This window comes from Pteropus vampyrus, unplaced genomic scaffold, assembly GCF_000151845.1.
Source record: "Pteropus vampyrus isolate Shadow unplaced genomic scaffold, Pvam_2.0 Scaffold159, whole genome shotgun sequence".
Classification (NCBI taxonomy): domain Eukaryota; kingdom Metazoa; phylum Chordata; class Mammalia; order Chiroptera; family Pteropodidae; genus Pteropus; species Pteropus vampyrus.
In genome coordinates this window covers 660,395-682,228 of record NW_011888940.1, presented here as the reverse complement: position 1 = coordinate 682,228, position 21,834 = coordinate 660,395, and the positions used below count along the sequence as shown (strand labels likewise).

The window sequence follows — 21,834 nt, the reverse complement described above, 5'->3', positions numbered from 1 at the left end:
TGGTATACCATTACTTCTGCCGTATTATATTGGTCACACCATCAGCCCTAGCATAGTGTGAAAAGGGAACATACATATGTGTGAAAACCAAGAGGCGGGAATCATTAGGGGCCATCTGGAGGTGGTTTGCCATGTTCCTGCCTTTAAGAATTTCCTAGTCTAGTGAGCATTTATTAGTTCTACCGGTTCTAAGCACTGTGTAAGACTGCCACATGTTGTTCGTTTGGGATTTACAGTCCTGAAGGGAACTGCTACCCTCAATTAAAGCTTAAAGAAATCAAGTAGCTTGTTCGAGAACTCAGCAAACACAGATCTGAACTTAAGTTTGGGAAAAAAGACTCAGGAGTCCAGGCCTTAAGTGAAACGGTAGAAAAATATTCCATGGGGTTATCATCTTTGTATTTAAATACGGACTTTCTTTAGTATTCAGCAGTAGCTGTTCAGCTGTTCGGCTCCTGTTTCCCATGTGACGTCTCTCGTCAGTTACCTGCTGTATTCCCTTCTGCGTGCAGCTCTGACCTTCACCTGTCCTTTCTTGTCCTCCTACTGACTTCTCACCACTTTCCACGGAGGCCTTTGGCGCCTCAGACTTATTCTAATGTAAATAAACTTCTTTACAAATACTTTTTATAGAGCATCGCTCTATTCTCAGTTTCTTAAGTTAATTCTGGCTTTCCTTCTGGCATACTGCTCCTTTTGGTGCCGTTCTGAGTAAGAGAAGTGCGTTCTCCTGTGCCTTTTGCCTTCAAGTAGTAAGTTGAACCAGCTCGCTTCCAATTCTTAATTATTGCTCTTTCATTCTTATATAAAAATTCTTTTTCCTTTGAAATTCGTTCTATCTTACTCACCTTTCCTCTTTGTCACTGTTTCCCTGTCCTTGATGAGCACAGCCTTTGGCACTTCTTTACCTGTTTTCTGTCCGCTCCAAATTCCACCATCATCCTGGGTGACTTCGGTAACCAGGTAGGCCACTCATTCAACACACTCTATTCAAAATTCTCGTTCTTTTCAACTTCGGTGACCTTCATTTCCATTCTTTTTCAGCCTCCTACTCTCATGGCTAGATCCCGCGAGAGACTTTGAAATCTCTACTCTTTTATTCTATTGACTGACCGCAGTCTCTGGATTTCCAGTGCTGCTCCGCTTCCTTGCATATAGAATGCCTGCCATTGGATTGTATGGAGACCTCTGGTTTCCTCGCTCCTTTTATCCCCTCGCCCCCTCCCAGTTTATCAATCAGATCAAACAGATTCGGGCTAATGTAACTAGGAAAGGAATTTACTCGAAGAGAGCAGTGAGCTCACAAAATCAGCAGGAAAGCTGGAGAACCAGCTTGGACAAAACCAAGAGGACTCGGCAGCCTGTGCTACAGGTAAGGTCATGCCACAGGACAGTTCGGTCAGTTTTCCACTGCTGGCACCGCGGCTGCTAAATTCTCAGTTATCGCTCTCGTCATCTCCATGCGTAATTTAAACATCATCCCTATTTCTTTGTATTGCCTCCTTAAGATTCAGAATCCTGCACGAGAATATTCGCTTGGCCGAGCCTCGCTCACATGCCTGTTCCTTTACTGCCAGAAGACTGGGAGAGGGACGACCTAGCCTCTTTGGCTTACTTTGCGAGAAGGAGGACATTGTTTTACTAACATACTCAGCAGGGATTCCCTCTAAATAGGAAGAGTATGTGGATCCTGGGTGTCGAAGAAAATGAAGTAGGAAAAGAAAAGGAAAAGGAGGAGGGAAAAGGGAAGGAAGGAGAAGGAGGAGGCAGAGGATCTTCAAGTGTCCGCTTTAGCCTCCCCTGGCTCGGGGCTGGGCGTCTACCTTAAAGCGTCTGATCCAGCTTCAGCCTCCTTATTCTCAGTAGGCGATCTTGCTCTGTCCTTTCAAAAGTGGTAACCATTAGGCCTGGGCTCCCTTAGCTCGTTGCCTCCACCTGTAAACGTATCTGCATCGACCCTCTGCTTCCCTACCTTCCTTCAGTTATTTTAGAAGAGCCGCGCTTCCCCTCTCTCCGTCAAAGCTAATTTTCTCATTTGTACTCGTGATCTCATTCACGCTTGTCTTCTCCAGGACTTGCCTTCATTAATTAAGCTTTCTCTTTAGTTAAGATTATTTATTAATATCTCTTCTATGCCAGACATTGCTGAATGCCGGAGAAATAAAGATGAATTTGATAGGGCTTCGGAGGACTTAGTATTTAGTGAGAAAAGTCAGATACAAATAATCGGTTGCAGTGCAATGGTTTAATCACAGTTGTAATTATTTGTATAATTTGTTTAATATCTGATTTTCCATTAGACTATGAGCACATCAGTTTTGTTCTTCATTGTGTCTTCAGTGTCTAATACATAGTAGATGCTCAATAAATATTATTACATGAACAAAGAGACGTAAACACAGGATGCTGTGTAATCATAGAGGACGGGTACTTGGCCCAGCCTAGAGAATGAGAGAGAGAAGATTGGGGAGTGTGTGGGTGGAGGCTCCGTGGAAGAGATGGCAGAGCAGCATCTTAAAGGTGTGGAGCAGGGATTTGTTTTGGGTTGTCTCTTGCGCCAAAGCCTGATGTGCTTTAAAACTACTCTGTTCTATTAATGTAGTGATTCCCAGACTCTGTCGCTTGTGAAATCCCCTAAAGTACTCTGTTAAAATACAGATTCCTCACCCAGGTTACTGCATCAGAAGTTCCAGAGGCAAACCTTCTAGATTTATATTTTAAACAAGTTCTTGGGTGATTCTCATACAGCTGGCCTGGTGCTGGTTCTTTCACGCTTGAGAATCACTGCGTGTGGTGTCTAAAGCAAGGTGGAAATAGCTGACTAGGTCAGGGAGATTTTCCTGTGTATAGCGAAGGACCTTAGATTTTATGCTGCAGGTGATGGGGAGTTTCTGAAGAGCTTTCAGGTGGAAGTGCGTTTTATACATACCACTTCGGCAACGACGTGAGGGATGAGACTGAAGATACAAAACTGCAGGCAATAAGAATTTCTGTCTGCAGATTTGTCTTGACCGATTTCTTTTTTGCCCTCAAACATTCTCACATCTCGAATTTTTTTTTCTTTTAGTCTTGCCAATCTTTCGGTTGTGTGAGTTCCCTCCATTTCCTTGCTAAATTCTTAAAAGACACGGCTCCAGTCATCCCCTAACCTATGGAGATGGGTTCCCAGAAGCCCAGTGGATGCCGAAACCACAGATAGTACTGAATACCTGTATATGCCGTCTTTCCTGCACGTACATACCTATGATAACATGTTATGCCTTTTCCATCTTAACGAGGCACTTTTCACACACTGTGGCTGTAACTTTTGCACTTTGATGTGTTACAGCAAAACTAGCACTAATTTCTTTATTCTTCACAATTTGGGGGATAGAAGATTTGGTCTTACAGTAGATCTTAGCTACCTCAGCTTGTGGTTTTTTTTTTTAAGTTAAGTTGAGAACCTTAATCTTTTTCATTTAAAGGAGGCATTTTATGGCTTCTCTTTGGCATATCCAAATTGTCGACATCACTATTCTTGCGCTGTGGGGCAATTACTAAGTAAAATAAGGGTGAGATACCTCGACACTCTATCTGATAATCAGGACAACTACTACGTGACAGGCAGGGAGCTGCTGGACAAAGGGATGAATTATGTGCTGGGCGGGATGAAGTGGAATGGTGAGAGATTTCAACTTAAAACTTTTGAATTGTTTTGTTCTGGAATTTTCCATTTAATATTTCATGGACCACAGTTGACTGCAGGTCATTGAAACTGGAAAGTGAAACCGCAGGTAAGGGCGGACCACTCAATGTCGGGTTTCAATCAGTTCAAGAAATGTTACTTCTCATTTTCCTCGTTCCTGCCTCGTCTTTAATAATCCAGTTATCACCCCAATGACCCTTATGTCTTCTTCAGGGTCATCTTCCATTCAGTAAATATTTATTGAATATTGTTTGCAAGCATAATCATTTCTCACATTTTGGTTTGAAATATTAATACCTGGGATCTAAAAAAGTTATCCAAAGAAATAGGGAGAATCAGCCAGTGGTGGAGAAATGAGTCAACAAAGTCTTAATGTACGAGCCTGTTTTAGAGCTGGTGGCATGAACAGATGGCGTGTAGTCAATGATAGGTTCAGAGAACCCTCCATCTGAAGATGGATGGAGAGGGTCTGCTGGAAAATTAGTTTCCTTTTGGATAGGTTGAGTTTGAGGAGGTGAGATATGTAGTAGAAATATAGGACTGTCACTTTGGTGAGAAAGGGCTTAAAGCTAGACAAATAGATCTGTTAGTCCACAGCATGAAGTGTTAAGACTGAGTGCATAATTAATGCATTAAATTCATGAAATGCATTTGTAATGATTTGTATATTTGTAGTTATTTATGTCTTAAAAACAAATTCTTCCTCTAAAGGAATGACAAGTACACCACAAGGAGTTTATTTTATCATAACATATTAAAATTTAAAATTACACAGGATTTAATTTGACTTTTCGGTTTGTATCATAATCATATGAGAACCTCCCAAATGGTTGTATTTTACTAGAATACAAAAAGTTGTCTCTTTTATATTTTACATACTCCCTCACCACATTTTTATGTTTTCTCTTCAAGCTGTATGTCTCTCATTTTAGTTTTTCTACTTACTCAATTTTTCTTTTAACCCATTTCCCATTTGCCCCGAGAATACTCGCCGGTGGCTCTTGTGGCTGCAGCATTTACCCCGAGGTAATTCGCAGATTACAGTCTTAACCTCACCCCCAGAATTTGTCACGAAATACCTCACTTTTATTATTATTTTTGCATTGCTCTAGTATATCGATAGTTTTTGGAAACAAATAACATCGTTCTGTTTTTAGTAGTGCTATTTCCAGTTATAAAATGCAGTAATTCTCAACCTCTGAAAATGTCAAATCCTAGAAAACGTAGCATTCCCACGCGTGATGTTAAATGAACGCCGGCATCGAGCTGCACATTTTTTTTTCTAAATGGGAAATGGGTTTATTTCTTTCGTCCCCACTAAGTTGTCCCTATAAAGAATGAAAAGCAACCTAATTCTGTTCATTAACATTTGAATCAGTTTTTTACTGTCTTTTGTTTGTTTGTTTTTTACTTTTTGTTGTTGTTATGAAACGTTCTCTGAAACGGGTAAAGCAAAAATGTAATACATAAGACTTGCTTGCAACCCTTCACGTCTGGTCGGAAGCCTTACTGTAGTGTTATTGCATGAACTATACTTTTTAAGACCCTGTGGTAGGAATATATTAAAAATGGGCTATAAAATTGACCATAGTTGGAGCAGTTATCTTCAGTTGGAAACAAAAATGTAGTATCCCCGAGTTCTATTTTGTTATGTGCTATATATTTAATGTAAAATCCGACTATTCTTTGTCTTTTTCTACTACTACTGTATAAATAAGTATTATAAAACTTGTAAGTATATAAACATTTCAAAGATTCAAAGATCTTTTTTATGAAGAATTATAGACATATCAATCTTAAATTTCAACTCTATTATATGATATTTATAATCTAAGCCCTTTTTAAAAGCAATGAGACCTAGAATAATGTAGCTAAAAGTATAGACTCTTTGAAACCATACAAACTTTAGCTTGAATCTTCAATTTTCCATTTACTAGCTATTTGCCCTCAAGTGATTTATTTAACTTTCTGAGCCTCAGTAACCTCATCTGTTACATAAAGATAGGAATGCCTAATCCAGACGATTTTTGTGAGAAATAATGATAGCAACACCTGCTGAGTTCTCCTTTGTGCCAGGGTCTCCACATACATCGTTTTCTTTAATCCTTAGAGCAATCTTGCAAGGTAGCTGTAGTTATTTATGCTGCTGCCGCTGCTCCTGATAATGATAAATATGATGATGATCGCGATTATTTGAACTTTATAGAAGAGGAAATTGAGCGTTAGAGAGATGTGGTGTTTCCCTGAAGTTAGTAAGAGCTTCAGGATCAAGACAATTTTGCTTGGCTTCAGAACTTTAGCTTTTAAATAAAATCATTATATAGAACACTTAGTCCTGTGTCCGTCATATAGTACGTGTATAAAATTTATTGGTTCAAATCTATTCCCCACACCCATCCTGGAAATGAAGGTAATATGCTTATTTTTCACATTTTAGGATACAAAGTAAAGGCAATCTCCAAGTTACAAATTCAAAACTTAGTGTAATAAAATAGCTTATGTTTTTGAATGCTTACCATGTGCCAAGCATTTTCTGTATAGTATCTAATGCCCACAACGGCCCTATAGGATAGGTAACTCTCATTAGCTCCACTTTATAGATTGGGGACTAGGACACAGAGAGGTCAAGTAACTTGCTCTCAAGGTCACATATCACTTGGCAAAGCCGAGATCTGAACAGTGAGTCCAGAGCATATGGACTACTACTTATTTACAGGTGTTTTGAAGAGCACAGTGCCTAGTATACAGCTGGTGCTCAACAAGTTTTGTTAACTGAGTAAATGAATAAACTAATGAATGAAACAAATGGCCTCTCCTTTACCCTTCTCAATGTAGGCCTTCAGTTAGTAACTTATTTTGGTAACACCATCTGAAATTATCTGAACTACTGTTTCTTCCCCATTATCTTCTATATTCTTTTTGTTCAAGAATTATGTAATTGCTGTATTTAAGTTCTCAAATATGGCGAAATATAGTGGTGTGTGTCTCACGGTACAGGGCTTGGGAGAATGAGGCCTGAGCCATAGTGTGCACTGCTTATTGGGTATTTGCATTGGTTAGTGTCTATGTGGTTTAGTTATTTATTTTCTTATCATTTAATCATTCATGTAACAAATTTTATTGAGCCCTGATTACCTGCCATGTCTCTGCTTTGTACTAAAGGCCTGGGGATACAACAGTGATGAAAACAGATGAGGCCTCTGACCACTGAATTGACAGTCTAATGGGATGGGGGAGGGGAGCAGGCAAGCAATTACAATGTTTGGGGAAGCATTGGGCGCAGTGTGGATGCATCCGTCATCTTCTCAGCGTCACTGCATGACTCCTAATGAGTTACCCTCCAGTTGAGTTACCCTCAAAGCAGCAAGAGTGGTCTTCCTTGATTATAAATCCAGCCAGATACTTTCTACTTTATAAATTTTCATTTGATATCTTTTGCCCTTAGGATAAAATCCGAATTCCTTTAATGTGTCTTAATAAAAAGACCCTTAATGACCTCCAGACTGTCCCCACCTAGCACTCTCTTACAGCTACATCTCATTATAAAGAAGTTAAGGAGCAAAAGCTTGAACTTTTCCTCATGCTTTTAGGATTTTTTTTGAAACTGATTATAGTACAATTTTGCTTTTTATTATTTTGAGTTATTTTTTAAGGAAGAGAAAACATCGACCAAGTTCAAATAAAGAATATCATTTTTAAAAGCACATTTAAGAATTAGTATCTAGTACATTTGGCCGTTGCCTTGTGTTTATTTCCACGTTAGGTCGAGCTGCTACATCTCCCGGTCCTAGTAGAGTGGCTTTAGGTAGTAGGCGTCCCACAGTTTCGCTGGTCAGAGGGGTGCTGGATTTATTGGGGTGATCACTTCCTAAGTTATATAAATGTCTAATCGCTATGTTGTACACCTGAAATTAATACTGTATGCCAACTGTAATTGAAAAACTAAAAATATAAAAATTAAAAAAAAGAATTAATATCTAGAAAACACCCATAAGAATGCATGGGGAATGGAGGGTACACAATAATCACAAAATGTTCCTGTTTGTTAACACTCTTAAAAAATACTTCTAAGATTATTCTTATTTTATCAAAATAGATAAACCTTTAGTCAGTATACAACATATTTAAAAATATACAAAATAGTCTGAAATGAGGCATACATTGCAGTGGTGCTAATATAAAAATGTGCTTGTAAACTAATATTTCTGATATTATTTCACTATCTGACCATCTTGTAAAAGTGCTTATTTCCATTTTTTGCCAAACGGGCACTCTATAAAAAGTAATATTTTCTAGAATACATGCCGAACATGACATTTTTGTGAAAATAAATATATTATTGTTAATATTTTCCTCCAAGCTTGGCAAAATTGCCTATACCTTACTGAAAACTTAGATATTAATTTTAGCTGTTTAATTTTTGAGGTAACATTTCTGACTTTGAATTAGATGTAACCATGAATTAAATAGACAACATTACTTGGATAATCAACCAACCATTTTCTCATATATATTAAGGTTATAGTTTAAACATGTTCTGTAGCAAGAAATTGTTTCCAGAGCACACTTATGAATTATGACTTTATTTACATTTTTATTAACATGATTAATCAAGAATTAAGTTTAAATATGACTGTGCCTTGTGAAGGGGAACTGAGTATGGATCTTTAAAAAAATCTTTTTAAGTCCTCAGTAAACACATTTTCCATTTATGGAGGCCATAGTCAGTGCAGTGCTTTTTAAAAACAAAAACAAGTGATTAGTCTTTAAACTAGAGAACAATAAATCAAACTCTGATCCACGACTGCAGAAGTATGTTTTAGAGGGAGCCTTCCATTAGTTGAGACGGCTCACTGGCTATAAATTCTCTTTCAACTCTAGATTCTGTTTTTTAATTGACTTTTTTCTACTGACTTAAATGTGTCATCAGCAAAACACTTCATGGAAGTTTCTCAAAATTTGTATAAAATCTTAATCTGTAGTTTGACTAATAAATACATAATGAACTAGTTAGTACCAATTTACATTATTACATATACAGAAATATACAGAGAGAAGCACTGATTACTAAAATATTTTTTACTTAATGACTACATATCTGATCACATTAAATTTCATTCTAATAAACATATAGGTAAAAATATATTTCTTAAAATGTAATCATTTCTTCAAGTACCTCATTTGTTATATATTCTGATGATCCTCAAGATTTTCTTTCAGATAAAAGTTATTTTTTCACGAAACATTTTAAAACAGAGGCATTATTTCAGTTCTGAAATGTCGATTGTGCAGTGTAAGTTGCCAAATATTTTTTGCAAACATTAACATCCATTAAAGACATAATGCAAAGACATCATTATACTTTCATTTAAATTTGAATAGTTTAAATATATTTTTTCTGACAACAATAAAACTTTCTAAAGCTTTCTTTAGGCTGCTAACGTCAAAATGTTAATAGGTTAATATAGCTTTATGACATGTTACCATGGTATTTGACAAATATGCTGACACTACATTTTATAATTTGGCAAGAATATACACAATCTGGCTTTTTTATTTTTATGATGAAAAATTTAGTTAAATAAAAGAAGTTAGAGATACTGTTCAAAAATCACCAGCTAGAAAAGGGCAAGAAGGGGTAAGTAATGCTTTAGTTTGGTTTTGGCTTGCTGGTTGGCTTCACGACATGGAACCTTGTATAATAGTGTTCAGAAGGAGTATTAGAATTGTTAAGTCCATTTTATTGTTTGATATGTATGTCCTTTAATGTTATACCCAATAATACATTTGAATTAGGATGAAGTATATTTATTTACTGTGATGTCTATTCTATTCAACGTCTGTTCTTCTTACTAGTTTTGAAATACTATAGGGCAGCCTGGCTAATAGGTGCTACCTATTTTTTCCTTGAGCTCTGGTCTTTGTCAAGTGGTATCGTCAGCTACTAATATGACTATTGGAGTCTGTCAGAGTAATGCATTGTAAAAAAAGCCAACCTTGCTTTGTTTTATTCTATTTAAAAAATAGACTATTTGAAGGTTTTGAATAGTTTTCCTCTACAAGAGCTCGTTTATGTCTAGTATCAGTTTACACAGTCTTGATCCAGTAAGAGTATATTTTGAAACAGAACCTCATATTCAGCCAATTATTATCTAATACAGGTATAGCCCTTAATATGAATCAGGCATTAATCTAATTTTTTATACATTTTAACTAATGTAATCATTAACCAAACTCATCAGTAAAGATGCTATTTTTTTATCGTGGTAAAATATACATAAATGAAATTTTCCATTTCAACCATTTTTAAGTGCCGTTCATTGACATTAAGTACATTCACATTGTCGTGCAACCATCACCCCCATCCATCTCCAGAACTTTTTCATTATCCCAGACAGAAACTTCATACCCATTAGACAGGTAACTCCCCAGTCCCACTCCTGGCAACCACCATTCTACTTTTCGTCTCTATGAGTTTCACTATGCTAGTTAACTCCTATAAGTGGAATTACGCAGTACTTCTTATGTATCTGGCTTATTTCACTTAATGTCTTCAGGGTTCATCCATGTTGTAGCATGTGTCAGCATTTCATTCCTTTTTAAGGCTGCATACTATTCCACTGTAAGTATATACCAGCATTATTCACAATAGCCGAGAGGCGTAAACAACCCTCGTTTATCCGTTCATGTATCAGTGGACATTTGGGTCACTTCTACCTCTTGGCTATTGTGAACAACGCTGCCGTGAACACTGGTGTACAAATATCTGCTCGAGTCCCTTCTTTCAGTTCTTTTAGGTATATACCCAGAAGTGGAATTTCTGGGTCATATGGTAATTCGATGTTTAACTTTTTGAGGAACTGCTGTACTGTTTTCCAGGGAAGGTACTGTTATTATTGCCATTTTGCAGATGAGGAGAAATGAGTCTCCCTGTAATCCATTCAAATCATGCCAGTGTCCACTGGGTGAGGATTCCTGAATTAGGGCAGCTGAGGTATTAATTATTTCAACTAAGGTATTAATTATTCCTGACAGATGATAATTAGAAAAAGGGAATTCCATGATCAAGTACACTTGGAAAATGCTGTGCTAAAGTTAATGAGTTTCTTTGCTGTAGATGTTCCCAAAGACTTCAATATACTAAACGCGTTATAAATCTCCAAGAGGAGAATACGATATTCACAGTTTCCCAGATATTTTTAATCATCGAAGTCTTTTATTTATTAAGCAGCATCTTGAAGAATGAGTGTGAAACAGAACACACTTTAGAAAATGTAGAAAATATTGATAAGAGGTTATTCAAAGTGCGTGCCTGTTCTTTATATAAAAACTGAGACATAAAAATGGAAGAATACTGCCTCAATTACAAGTTATAGCTAATTTAGAACACAAATCAGCATTATATTTACTGGGAAAAGACTTGTGTTCTAATCTATTAAATAATAATATTTTCAAAAAACAATTATTATCACTTTATATATTAAAGTTTTGGTAGTTCTGATTAGTGCCATAAGTCAGGAAGGAGAAATAAGTAGAAATTTTGCAAAGAAGAGACAAAATGTTTTATCAGAAAATATAAAATAATCAGTTTAAAAAGATTTAAGTAGTAAAAAGTTTCAGAAAATAGGCGGATATGAGATTAATAGAAAAAAATCAATATTTACCTTAACTACCAGAAATTACAGGATTTAAAGAGATTCCCTCCCAGTATCTACAAAACCTATAAAATATTCAAGTATAATCTTCTTGAAGAATTTTATAACTTATCTGAGGAAAACCATAATATGTAATAGTTAACTTAGAGATATAAAAGGGTATATACTTATATTTATCTCTTAAATATGAAAACAAATACTTTAAAATGTTAATCTTATCTTAATATATAGCTTCATTGTAATACCAATAAAATTTCCAATGATATTTTATTTGGAATTCTTAATTTTATTTGGATTTGCAAATTTTATTTGGAAGAATAAACAAATGAAATTATTAATGAACATTCCTTAAAAAAGGCCAATACAATGGCATTAAGTAAAATAGTATGATGATTGCACAAGACTAGAAATGAAATCAGAATGGAATCAATAAAATAGTCAATAGAAATAGTTTCATATAACACAGACTGTGAGGCTGTAAGACAACACATCATAAAGTAAGAGGAAAAAAATCAAGTGCTTAGTAAATTAGAAATTATAGCAGGTCCTCGAATAATGTTGTTTCCTTCAATGTCAGCTGCAACTGTCTGTGTGCAGCTGGTGTGTCCTTCCACATCCACGTGGGTTTCCTCCCCCCATCCCAAAGACACGCACGTGAGGTGAACTGGCGTGTCTGCATTGTCCCAGCGTGAGTGAGTGTGGGTGCGTGTGAGCGAGTGTGGGTGCGTGTGAGTGTGCCCTGCAATGGAAGGGCATCCTGTCCAGCGTGGGGTTTCATCTCGCACCTTGAGCTGCTGGGAGAGTCTCCCGCCCCCTGTGACCCCAAACTGGAGTCAGCAGGTTAGAAAAGAATGATCTGACTTGTTTTTATTTATCTTTCATCAATGTATGCATAGCTTACATTTATTTCAGTGTTTAATATTAGAAGTGTTTTGACTCTTTATGTAAAAGTTTGGTGATGATTTTGTGACCAGAAATATGCTGTAGGAACTTAACTCTTGTTTATATCAATTAGCCCTTGGTAAAATTGGTTTCTTTATATGTCATTTTGCTTAAAGAAGCTGTTTCTAAGAACTTATCGATGACATTAAGTGAGGACTTACTGTACTGAGCTAAGATTAGAAATTAATCTTTCACCTTGAATCAAGTCAAAACAAATTTCAGATGGATTAAAGAGTAAACATATTTTGAAATTGTAGAAGAAAATAGAATTGAGTATTCACCAATCCTCCAGAAAAAAGATGATTTTCTCCCTCCTTGGTCCTTTCAAAGGATGTTCCCTTCCCTTCCCCGTTCCCTTCCCTGCCCCGCCCCCATCCTGCCCTGCCTTTCTCTTCTAAAATAAATGGAAGTTGTAATGTTTTTTCCCCACGACCCACTGAATTGTCTTGCATACACACTAGGACACCTATATCCTGTATTTAGACCAAGATTAAAAATTAGAATAATTTCCCTCTAAAGACTCATTTATACTTAGGAACATGACACTAGCACAGTATAAGGACACATTTTACAGTAGAGCCGTCCAGCTTAGAGGTAGGCATGCTGGAGTGGTTTTCTGTCTGCAGAGGTGATCAGGCAAAGGCTGGAGAACCACACATCATGCATGTTGTAGGAAATATCCACGACTCTAATTGTGAGTTGGGCTGAACAACTTCTGATATTGCTGCTAAGAGTCTAACCCAGGAGCAGCCTGATGGAAGAGACGCATAGGGCGAGGCACGAGGGTGGGGCGCAGAGCTTCCATGCCCTCTCTGGGCGACAGCCTCTCAGGATCTCCATGTGTTCACCAACCCAGAAGCTCCTCAAAGGATGAGTTTCTAAACTTTATAGGATGATAAGAAATCTCAACAGATGTGACTAGCTAAAAATAAAAGATAATGCACTTTAAAGATGATCTTAAATTTAAAAAGCAAATATCAGCTTTGTGCAGTGGAGTGTTATAACCAGTGAGATTTTCCCAAGGTGCTATTATGAGTAATTAGAACCTTTCCAGTACCCCACACAAATTCAGCTGTGTTCAACTCATTGTATTTCAGTGAGATTAGAAGACAAATACACAGGAAGAATCGGGCAAGATTGATCACTAAAGAATAATTATAGCAATGAAAAATCGGAAGCAACCTAAATGTCTACAATTAGGGGTTTGGTTATGTATCTCCCCCAGTAAAAATAGCTCCATGGAGGCAGAGAGTTTTGTGTATTTTGTTCCTTGCTATAACAGCACCTAGAATAGTGTCTAGTACATAGTAGGTACTCAATATTTTTTGAGTTAGATACTCAATAAATATTTAATGAATAAATGACTTTTTAATTGTTTCATATAAGTAACAGTCTCAAAACCGGTTCGAAAGCTCTTTGAAGGAGTATCACACGTTGCTTTTGTACACCCCCCACCCCCGACCTCACCCTCCTCAGGGCAGAATGAAGCAAGGCAGATGGGCACACTAGTGACCCGGTCACTGTTCATCGCACTGGATTCCCCCTGCCTCTCAAACTGGGACTCTACCCAGACTGCTGAGATCGGGGTCCACTGTGCTGGGAATGTCCTGTCTTGATCTGGATGGCGGCTCCAGGACTAGATACATATGTAAAAACTCCCGAAGCTGAGTGCTTCAGATTAGTGCACCTCTGGTGCTAACGTGTGTGTGAATGATGCCTCAATAAAAAGGTTGAAAAAAAGTCTGTTCCGTTCTTCGAGATCTCCAGAGGAAGTTAAACATGCTAAATGACACATTAAGATCAGGAAAGAGTTCTGTATGTTCTTCCTTATTAAGAATTTCTAATTTATTGAAATTTTTGTTTGGAATTTACAATGAAAGCAAAATCATTTTTATTTACTTTGTCTTTTGCAGAGGCAGCACTAGCAGAATTTCACAAAAAAATCAAAGAGGCTTTTGAAGTGTTTGACCATGAGTCGAATAATACAGTGGATGTCAGGTTTGAAAGTATTTTCTTTATTCTTATTCTAAATTACTAAGAGAACTCATCAAATAGGTAACGGCTCTTTTTTTTTTTCCTTTTCACATCCCTTAGATTTTATTATGCTACCTACAGTATTTATTTTCACGTTTCCTGTAAAAGGTCTTTTGGTAACTATCGCTTCAGATCAGTATTGTTTCTGAATCTCTATAGTCTGGGAAAAAATATATCTATATTTGCCTATTCCAAAAAACTGTAAACTTTGTGAATCAGGTAAACTCTACTGTAGCGTTAGTGCTAGGTGCATAGTTGTCCTTCAGTAAACATTTGTTAAATGAATGAATAGAATTTTCTTTGAAAATAAACAGGTATGTATTATTAAACCATAAATGGGATATGACACAGAAAGATTAATAATGTTATTTTACTTGGGAAGTGTATGAAAAGTATATAAAACCAAAGAATATAAAAAGAGGAGAGGAAGACATGAATACCGGTAGGCCTAGAATGGAGGGCAGGAAACAAAGGATAGTTTGAGACGAGAGAAAAAAACGAGCAAAAGGTAGAGGAGACTTTTCCCGAGTGTGATAGAGCCGTAGGCTCCATGCCACCATTCCTCTCCCCTTCCCCTGACCTCGGCTTTGCAGGTCTTGAACGATTTCATTGGAATTTTATCACAGTATCTGGAGGGGCGTCTGGCACTGTGACTGCCAGGCAGCCTGTGGGTTTCGCATCACTATGTAAAACATCACGTGCTGCTTTCCTCCCGGCTCCCGGGACGACCCTGGGGTCTGAAGCGGACTTCCTGGGGTCCAGTCCTGGCTTTGTGACTGTGAGTAACTTATTTATTCCCTCTGCGCCTCAGTTTTCATATCGGCCTCGTAGGGTTGGTGTAAGTAGTTCTCACAGAGTGGTTGGGGGGTCAATGAAGTCTAAACTATTTTCATAATAAATCAAAGACAGTATTTGCTATTTTCATTCTCTCTCTTTTTTTTTTTTTTTTACAAATGTACATTGGAGTTTTTCAAAAGCTACACGATGTGTGATATTGCACCAGATCAAATGCAGGATCACATGGGAGAACCCAGCTGTCTTCTGTTAAGTCAGGCATGGACGACATTTGCAAACATTTAAAACAGTGCCCTTCGTCTAATTGAAGTTTTTTTTTTTTTTTGGAAAATATAGTTTATTTTCATGAAAATTTTGTTATTTTTGTAAACATATAATGTGTTTTTCAATTGTGATTTCTAAGTGAAGTAATAAATATTTTTAAATTTGATGCTTAATTTGTAATATGATAAATATAGATAAATGTAACTCATATTAAGAAACTTTTTGAGGGTCTCAGTAATTTTTCAGAGTGTAAAAGGAGTTCTGAGACCAGAAAATTTGAGAATGTTGTCAGTGGACATTTTTAAATCTCTTAGAACATTATTAGCTTGGAACAAATTAGCTTGGGATTTAAAGCTTAGAACCATATTAGGTGTTATTATTTCATTTATTTCTTGTAGTAAATATTTTAGACTCTATTTTTCCTCTATTAAATCTGGATTAGCAGTGTTATATTGTACATAAAACTCTTATAAGGCCTTTTTCCTTATTTTATGTGTTCGGTTTTGATCTTTTAAGTTCTGAAATAGTTCATTTTCCTTGTTAAATAGTTTTCAAAAGTTAGCACCTTGAAAAACCTCAAGTTTTCAAAATCATTATTTAGGGGAATTTTTATTTTGCCTCATATGAAACATAGCACATAATACATTTTGACTTATATACATTTCCTGCTCTGTGTTCAGATTTCACTCAGTAAGACTGATTGAAAATTAGGTTTTGAATAGATAATATATTCACCTGGGATAAAATTCGAACGGTACAAAGAATGTACGGTGATAGGGAGAGCTCTTCACCTCTAACTCCTGGCTACCCAGTTCCCTTTTCCAAAGGCAAGGTTGTTATAAGTTTCTCGAATTCTTCCAGAGATAGTCCATGCACATGTGTGTGTGCTTGTGTGTAATTTTTATAAATATACATAACATAAAAATAAGATTTTAAGAAACTATTTAAAAGTTTAATGCCTGATTTGGTTTGAAAAATTACTTTATACACACTGGTTATGCAGTTAATTTCCTCTTTTTAGATTAAAACATTTTTTCAATTACAGTCGACATATAACATCATATTAATTTCTGGTGTACAACATAGTGATTATACATTTATATAATTGATGAAGTGACCACCCCGGTATATCAAATAGCCATTTGATACTATATGTAGTTATTATAATATTATTGACTATATTCCCTATGCTGTACTTTACATCCCCTTGATTGCTTTTATAACTGACAATGTGTAGATCTTAATCCCTTCCCCTTTTTCACCAATATCCCCAACCCCATTCGCATCTGGCAACCATCAATTTCTTCTTTGTATCTATGAGATTATTTCCGTTTTGTTTGTTCATTTATTTTGTTTTTTAGAATTCACATAAAAATTAAATCAGATTTATTTGTCTTTCTATAAAATTTAACATGTTAACCATTTTTAAGTATACAGTTTACTGGCATTAAGTATATTCACGTTACTGTCATCCATTTTCAGCACTTTTTCATCTTTCTAAACTGAAACTCTATACCCTTTAAACAGTAACTCCCCATTCCTCCCTCCCCCAACCCTTGGCAACCGCCATTCTGCTTTCTATGAGTCTGACTATTCTAGGTACCTCATATCAGTGGAATCATACAATATTTGTCCTTTTGTGTCTGGCTTATTTCACTTAGCATGCCTTCAGGGTTCATCCATGTTGTAGCATGTGTCAGAATTTCCTTCCTTTTTTTTAAGGCTGAATAGTATTCCACTGCACGTAGGCACCGCATTTTGTTCATCCATCCATCTGTCCAGGGACATTTAAGTTGTTTCTGCTTTTTGGCTCTTTGACTAACATGCTGTGAACATTGGTGTACAAGTATCTGTTCAGGTCCCTGCTTTCACTTCTTTTGGGTCTATGCCCAGAAGTGGAATTGCTGACTCATGTAGCTCTGTGTTTAATTTTTTGAGAAACTACTGTACTGTTTTCTGCAGCAGCTGCATCATTTCACGCTCCTATCAGCAAAGCACGCGGTGCATTTCCCCTCCAGTTTCTCCACATTCTTTCCAACACTCGTTTTCTGATTTTTACTTTTTAAGTATAACCATCCCAGTGGGTGTAAAATGGTATCTCTTAGTGGTTTTGATTTTTGTTCCCCTAACGACTATTGATGTTGAGCATATTTTCATGTACTTGTTGGCCATTTGTACATCTTCTTTGGCGAAATGACTATTCAAGTCCTTTGTCTATTTTTCAATTGGATTGTTTTTTTGATGTTGAGTTGTAGGATGTGTGTGTATTTTTAACGTAAGTGGTGAGAGACTGTATGTACCATTTTGTTTTTTCACTGGTCAATAGGTCTTTGTGATTATTCTTTATTAACACCTAAAAAGCTTCCTCATTTCATTGTATGAATGAACCTTCATATATTGAATTAATCTCACATCAATGGATATTTAGTTTTTTTCCAGACTTTTGCTACAATAGTTCATGTGGCAGAGAATATCTTAGTATGCATGTTATTTTGCAAAAATGAGAATTTTTCTCTAGTATAAATTTTTGGAAATATGTCGAAGTGCACAAAAGTTTTTGGTAGGTGTTGCTATCTTGACATATATGCTTCACTTCATATTATGAGCATGTCTATTTCCCTCTTCTCCATTAAACAAAATTAAATCCTCAAACTTTCAGAATTTTTACCAATCTGATATCTGAAAAACAGAAGCTCACTATTAATTTTTATTTCTCTAATTATGAAAAATATGGACACCTTTCCATATGTCTGAAAGCAATCTGTATTTCCTTTCATTTGCACTGGCAGTTCGTGACCTTTCCCCATTTTTTCCATTGAATTATTTATCTTTTTATATATTAAAGATCTTAGTTCATGAAATGTATGCCATCTGTCTTTTTACTATTTTTACTTTCTGGCATTCAAAAAATTTAAAAAATAGTCCAATTACATACCTCTTGAGTATTGATTTAATTTTTGAAAACAAACAAAAGTCAGAGTAGTTTTAATAGATTAAACTTGAGTTATCCTGAGTAAAGCTAGTTTGGTAAAAAAAAATTTAAAAAACACATTCCACAAGGAATGCCTCTAAAGTAAAGAAGCTGTTTTTTTCCCCCCATGTAGCTCATAAATTTCATATGAAAGTCATTTAATCTTATTCACCAAAAATCTAGTTTTCTGTAATCTATGTTTTTTATCTTTGGTGCTAACAGAATAAAAAAGTACATTAGAAGTCAGCAGAGTTCCTTGCTGGCTCTATCATTAATTTTTTATGTGCCACCCTCTTTTTATGTCATTTCCTTATCTATAAAATTGGAATAATAATACCTGATTATTAAGAGTGTCAAATGAAAAAACATATGAACGAGGTCTTAAAAGTATATAATTTCAGATCAACTTATATATTTTTAAATATTCCATTCTAATCAATTCCAGAACAGATTGATACTCGAGACTTTGGTGAGCTAGACAATATAGGGTCCAATCCTGGAACAAAAGTGCTGGTCTTTCCCTTTCCCCAGCCACACCCATCTGTGCCAAAGTGACCCCAGGTATGAGTAATCCAGACTCTCGCGTGTGTACTCTATACCTGCCTCATCTACAGGAGATTTCCCTGGACATCTTCTTGCTGTTGAACGTTAGTCTTGAGGCCAACGTTCCGTGGCCCAGCAGCTCCAGGTGTCCCTTTTCACTGCTTCCATCTCAACTCAGCACGAGCCTCTGAGGCTCGCAACACCCAGTGTTCGTCTCTTTCCCTGATAAGGAGACCTAAGTTTCTTAAGCGACAGGAAGGAACCTTCAGTATATTCTGTCGTGTCTAAAATTCAATAAGTTGTGGGTAATAAGAATCTTTTTTCAATGGAATAGAAATAACTCTTCCTAAGAGGGCCGAAGGTGCCATAAATACTACTTCCGTTCTTCACATTTAATACCATTTTTAAAGACAAGTTAATACAGCATTTCACAATTCATTTTTATCAGGTGGTAAAACGTGTGAACAGTGTGGATAAATTGCTTGGACAGTTTCCCCAAACAGTTATTATCTGAGAAAGTTTGAGGCTAATTAAAGGGCTTTGAAAAACTACATAGGTGAATGTGAATGGGTCTGCAATTGTGCAGTGGAAACATATTATAAAATAGTGGGATTGTTGGACCCAAAGACCCCTTGATAGGGAAGGAATTGGAAGAACTGGGGTTTATTCATGCGCTGATAGCTCACACATGGATGAAAGGGGTGATGAACAATGGCTACACATGGAACTTAGATAAATTTCAAAAACTATGGTGTATTAAAAATATTACCAAAGGAAGCAAACAGTATGGTATTTACATTTTAAACACAAAGTAACAGTGCCTGTTGTTTATGAATCCAAAGACGTGCGCGGTCATGATCGTTATCCTCAGCACAGTGCTCGCATCTGCAGATGGAGGGAGAAGGGATGGAGAGGGGGACTCCGGCTCTTCCTACAGTGTCTTATTGTTAAGGGAAACATCTGAAGCAAATGCGGCCAAATATTAACATCTGTCGGATCTTGGTATTGGATGTATGGCTGTTCTATTTTTTCTGTAGTTTTTCTGAATTTTTTTAATGCCTACAGCACCTGGTCTTCTTCGTAGGTGGTCTCCCATCCATGTAGTAACCAGGCCCGACCTTGCTTAGCTTCTGTGATCAGACAAGATCCGGCCCGTTCAGGGTGGCATAGAATAAATATTTTTTAAAGAGTGGTTTACACCTTGTCTTTTCACCATTTCACTTTCCAGTCGCTTTATAAAAAATTAGTTTGGCTTTTGATGAACTGTGATTAAAAGAATCAGTTAAAGATGTTTAAAAAAAAAATCATCCCAAATTTTACTTCCTGAAATAGCAGTTGTTAATGTTAGAGAACTATCATCGTAGACCTCTTTTTGTCCCTGTGTAACAGGAGAAATGGATAGAAGGGTGGGGAGTTAATAAGAAAGAAGGAAGGAGGAAGGAGAAAGGAAGGAAAAATAAAGAAATTATGGAAGAAGAAAATCTGGAATATAATCTTCATAAAGGCAAGAGTTTCGGTCTTTTTGTTCACTTGTATTTCAGCAATTACAACTGTTTGGCCCATAGTAGGTGCCCAATAAATATTTATTAAATGAATGAAGGAAAAAAGTATCCTATAAAAATAAGATCGCAATAATCATGCTTTTTAGAAATGAAATATATTAATTAATTTTACGCGAATGTAACGAAAGAAAATAATTAACTTAAATTGAAGAAATTGTGGAATCTCAAATGTTTGTTGGCCATGAGAGATTATTTATTTTAATTCCGGAAAGATAATCAGAAAACAATTGAGGTTGCAGTCGTTGTGTAGGTTTTTAAAATACTACCTATTTAAAATATAAAAAGTGTCAGTTGATTCCTTGCTGTGGAAGTTGAGGACATTAGCACTTTAAAAACTTCTTCCACTTCTTCTCCCTCAATCCCCCAATTTATCTTAAGTACGTATTATTTTTACACTGACGAGGAAGAATATTTATACTTTGTTTAGTGCTCACGCAAGTTTTTAGTATATTTTTCCTATATTTGAATGGAATTACTGCTAACCACCATTTCCCCGACATCCTTGAATTCTTTATTTTGCTTTCCATTGTCTGGGATTCTCTTGTCAATTTTTTTTAAGAAAGTGCTCGGGGCTGTTTTTCCCTGAGTTCTTTTATGTTTAAAATGTTTGCTTTATATTTGAGTACTTTGTCCTTGAATGACATCTTATAAATTTATGCCATCATTTTAATGGTTGCAAGGTATTTCAATGTATGACTATACCATAATTTAACATATATCCTAATGTTGGAAATTTGGGTTGTTTATAATATGCTACTATTGTGTCAAGGCTAAAATTATTAATGTGGAATTGTTAAAAGACTTTACCCCTTTCCTAGACTGCCAAAAATAAATTGTGTAAGCCCAAGTTCTTTTTTCTTACTTTTCCGAAAGAGGAAGATATTTTTTCTTGTTGGGAGATAGGGTATCTCAATCTACATAATGAACTTCTGAGAGTAGGATGGTGGGGGTGGGGGTGAGGTGGGGGATGGGGGGAGAGTGCTGTAAAGTATGCTGTGATCGGAGTGTTCTATCCCCCTATTGTGATAGCATCTGGCCTTCGGATGGTACGTTAGGTCAGAGGGTGGAGACCTTGCGGTTAGGTTTAGCGCCCTTGTAAAAGTGACCAGAGAGCTAGCTCGTCCCTCCTACCATGTGAGGACGCAGTGAGAGGACGCTGTCTAGGAAGTGACTTCTCACTAGACACCAAATCTGCCGGCACCACGGTCTTGGACTTCTGGCCTCTAGACGTGTGAGCAATAAATGTTCGTCGTTTATAGCACTCGGTTTATGGTAGTTTGTTTTAGTAACGCAAACAGACTAAGACAGAAACCTGCCGTGACTGAGACTGGAAGGGGAGTTTGTTAAAGATGTTAAAGGGAAGAGTGAGATTCGAGAGAGAGC

General features: G+C 36.4%; 1 protein-coding gene across 1 annotated transcript in view; it reads left to right on the top strand.

Moving 5' to 3' along the window:
- EFCAB2 (EF-hand calcium binding domain 2) overlaps window positions 1-21,834 on the top strand; it is a 92,388-nt gene that overhangs the window by 31,629 nt on the left and 38,925 nt on the right. Inside the window, exon 3 of the mRNA XM_011370087.2 lies at window positions 14,196-14,280. Coding sequence (XP_011368389.1) covers window positions 14,196-14,280 — 85 coding nt within the window. The remainder of the gene's footprint in view (window positions 1-14,195; window positions 14,281-21,834) is intronic.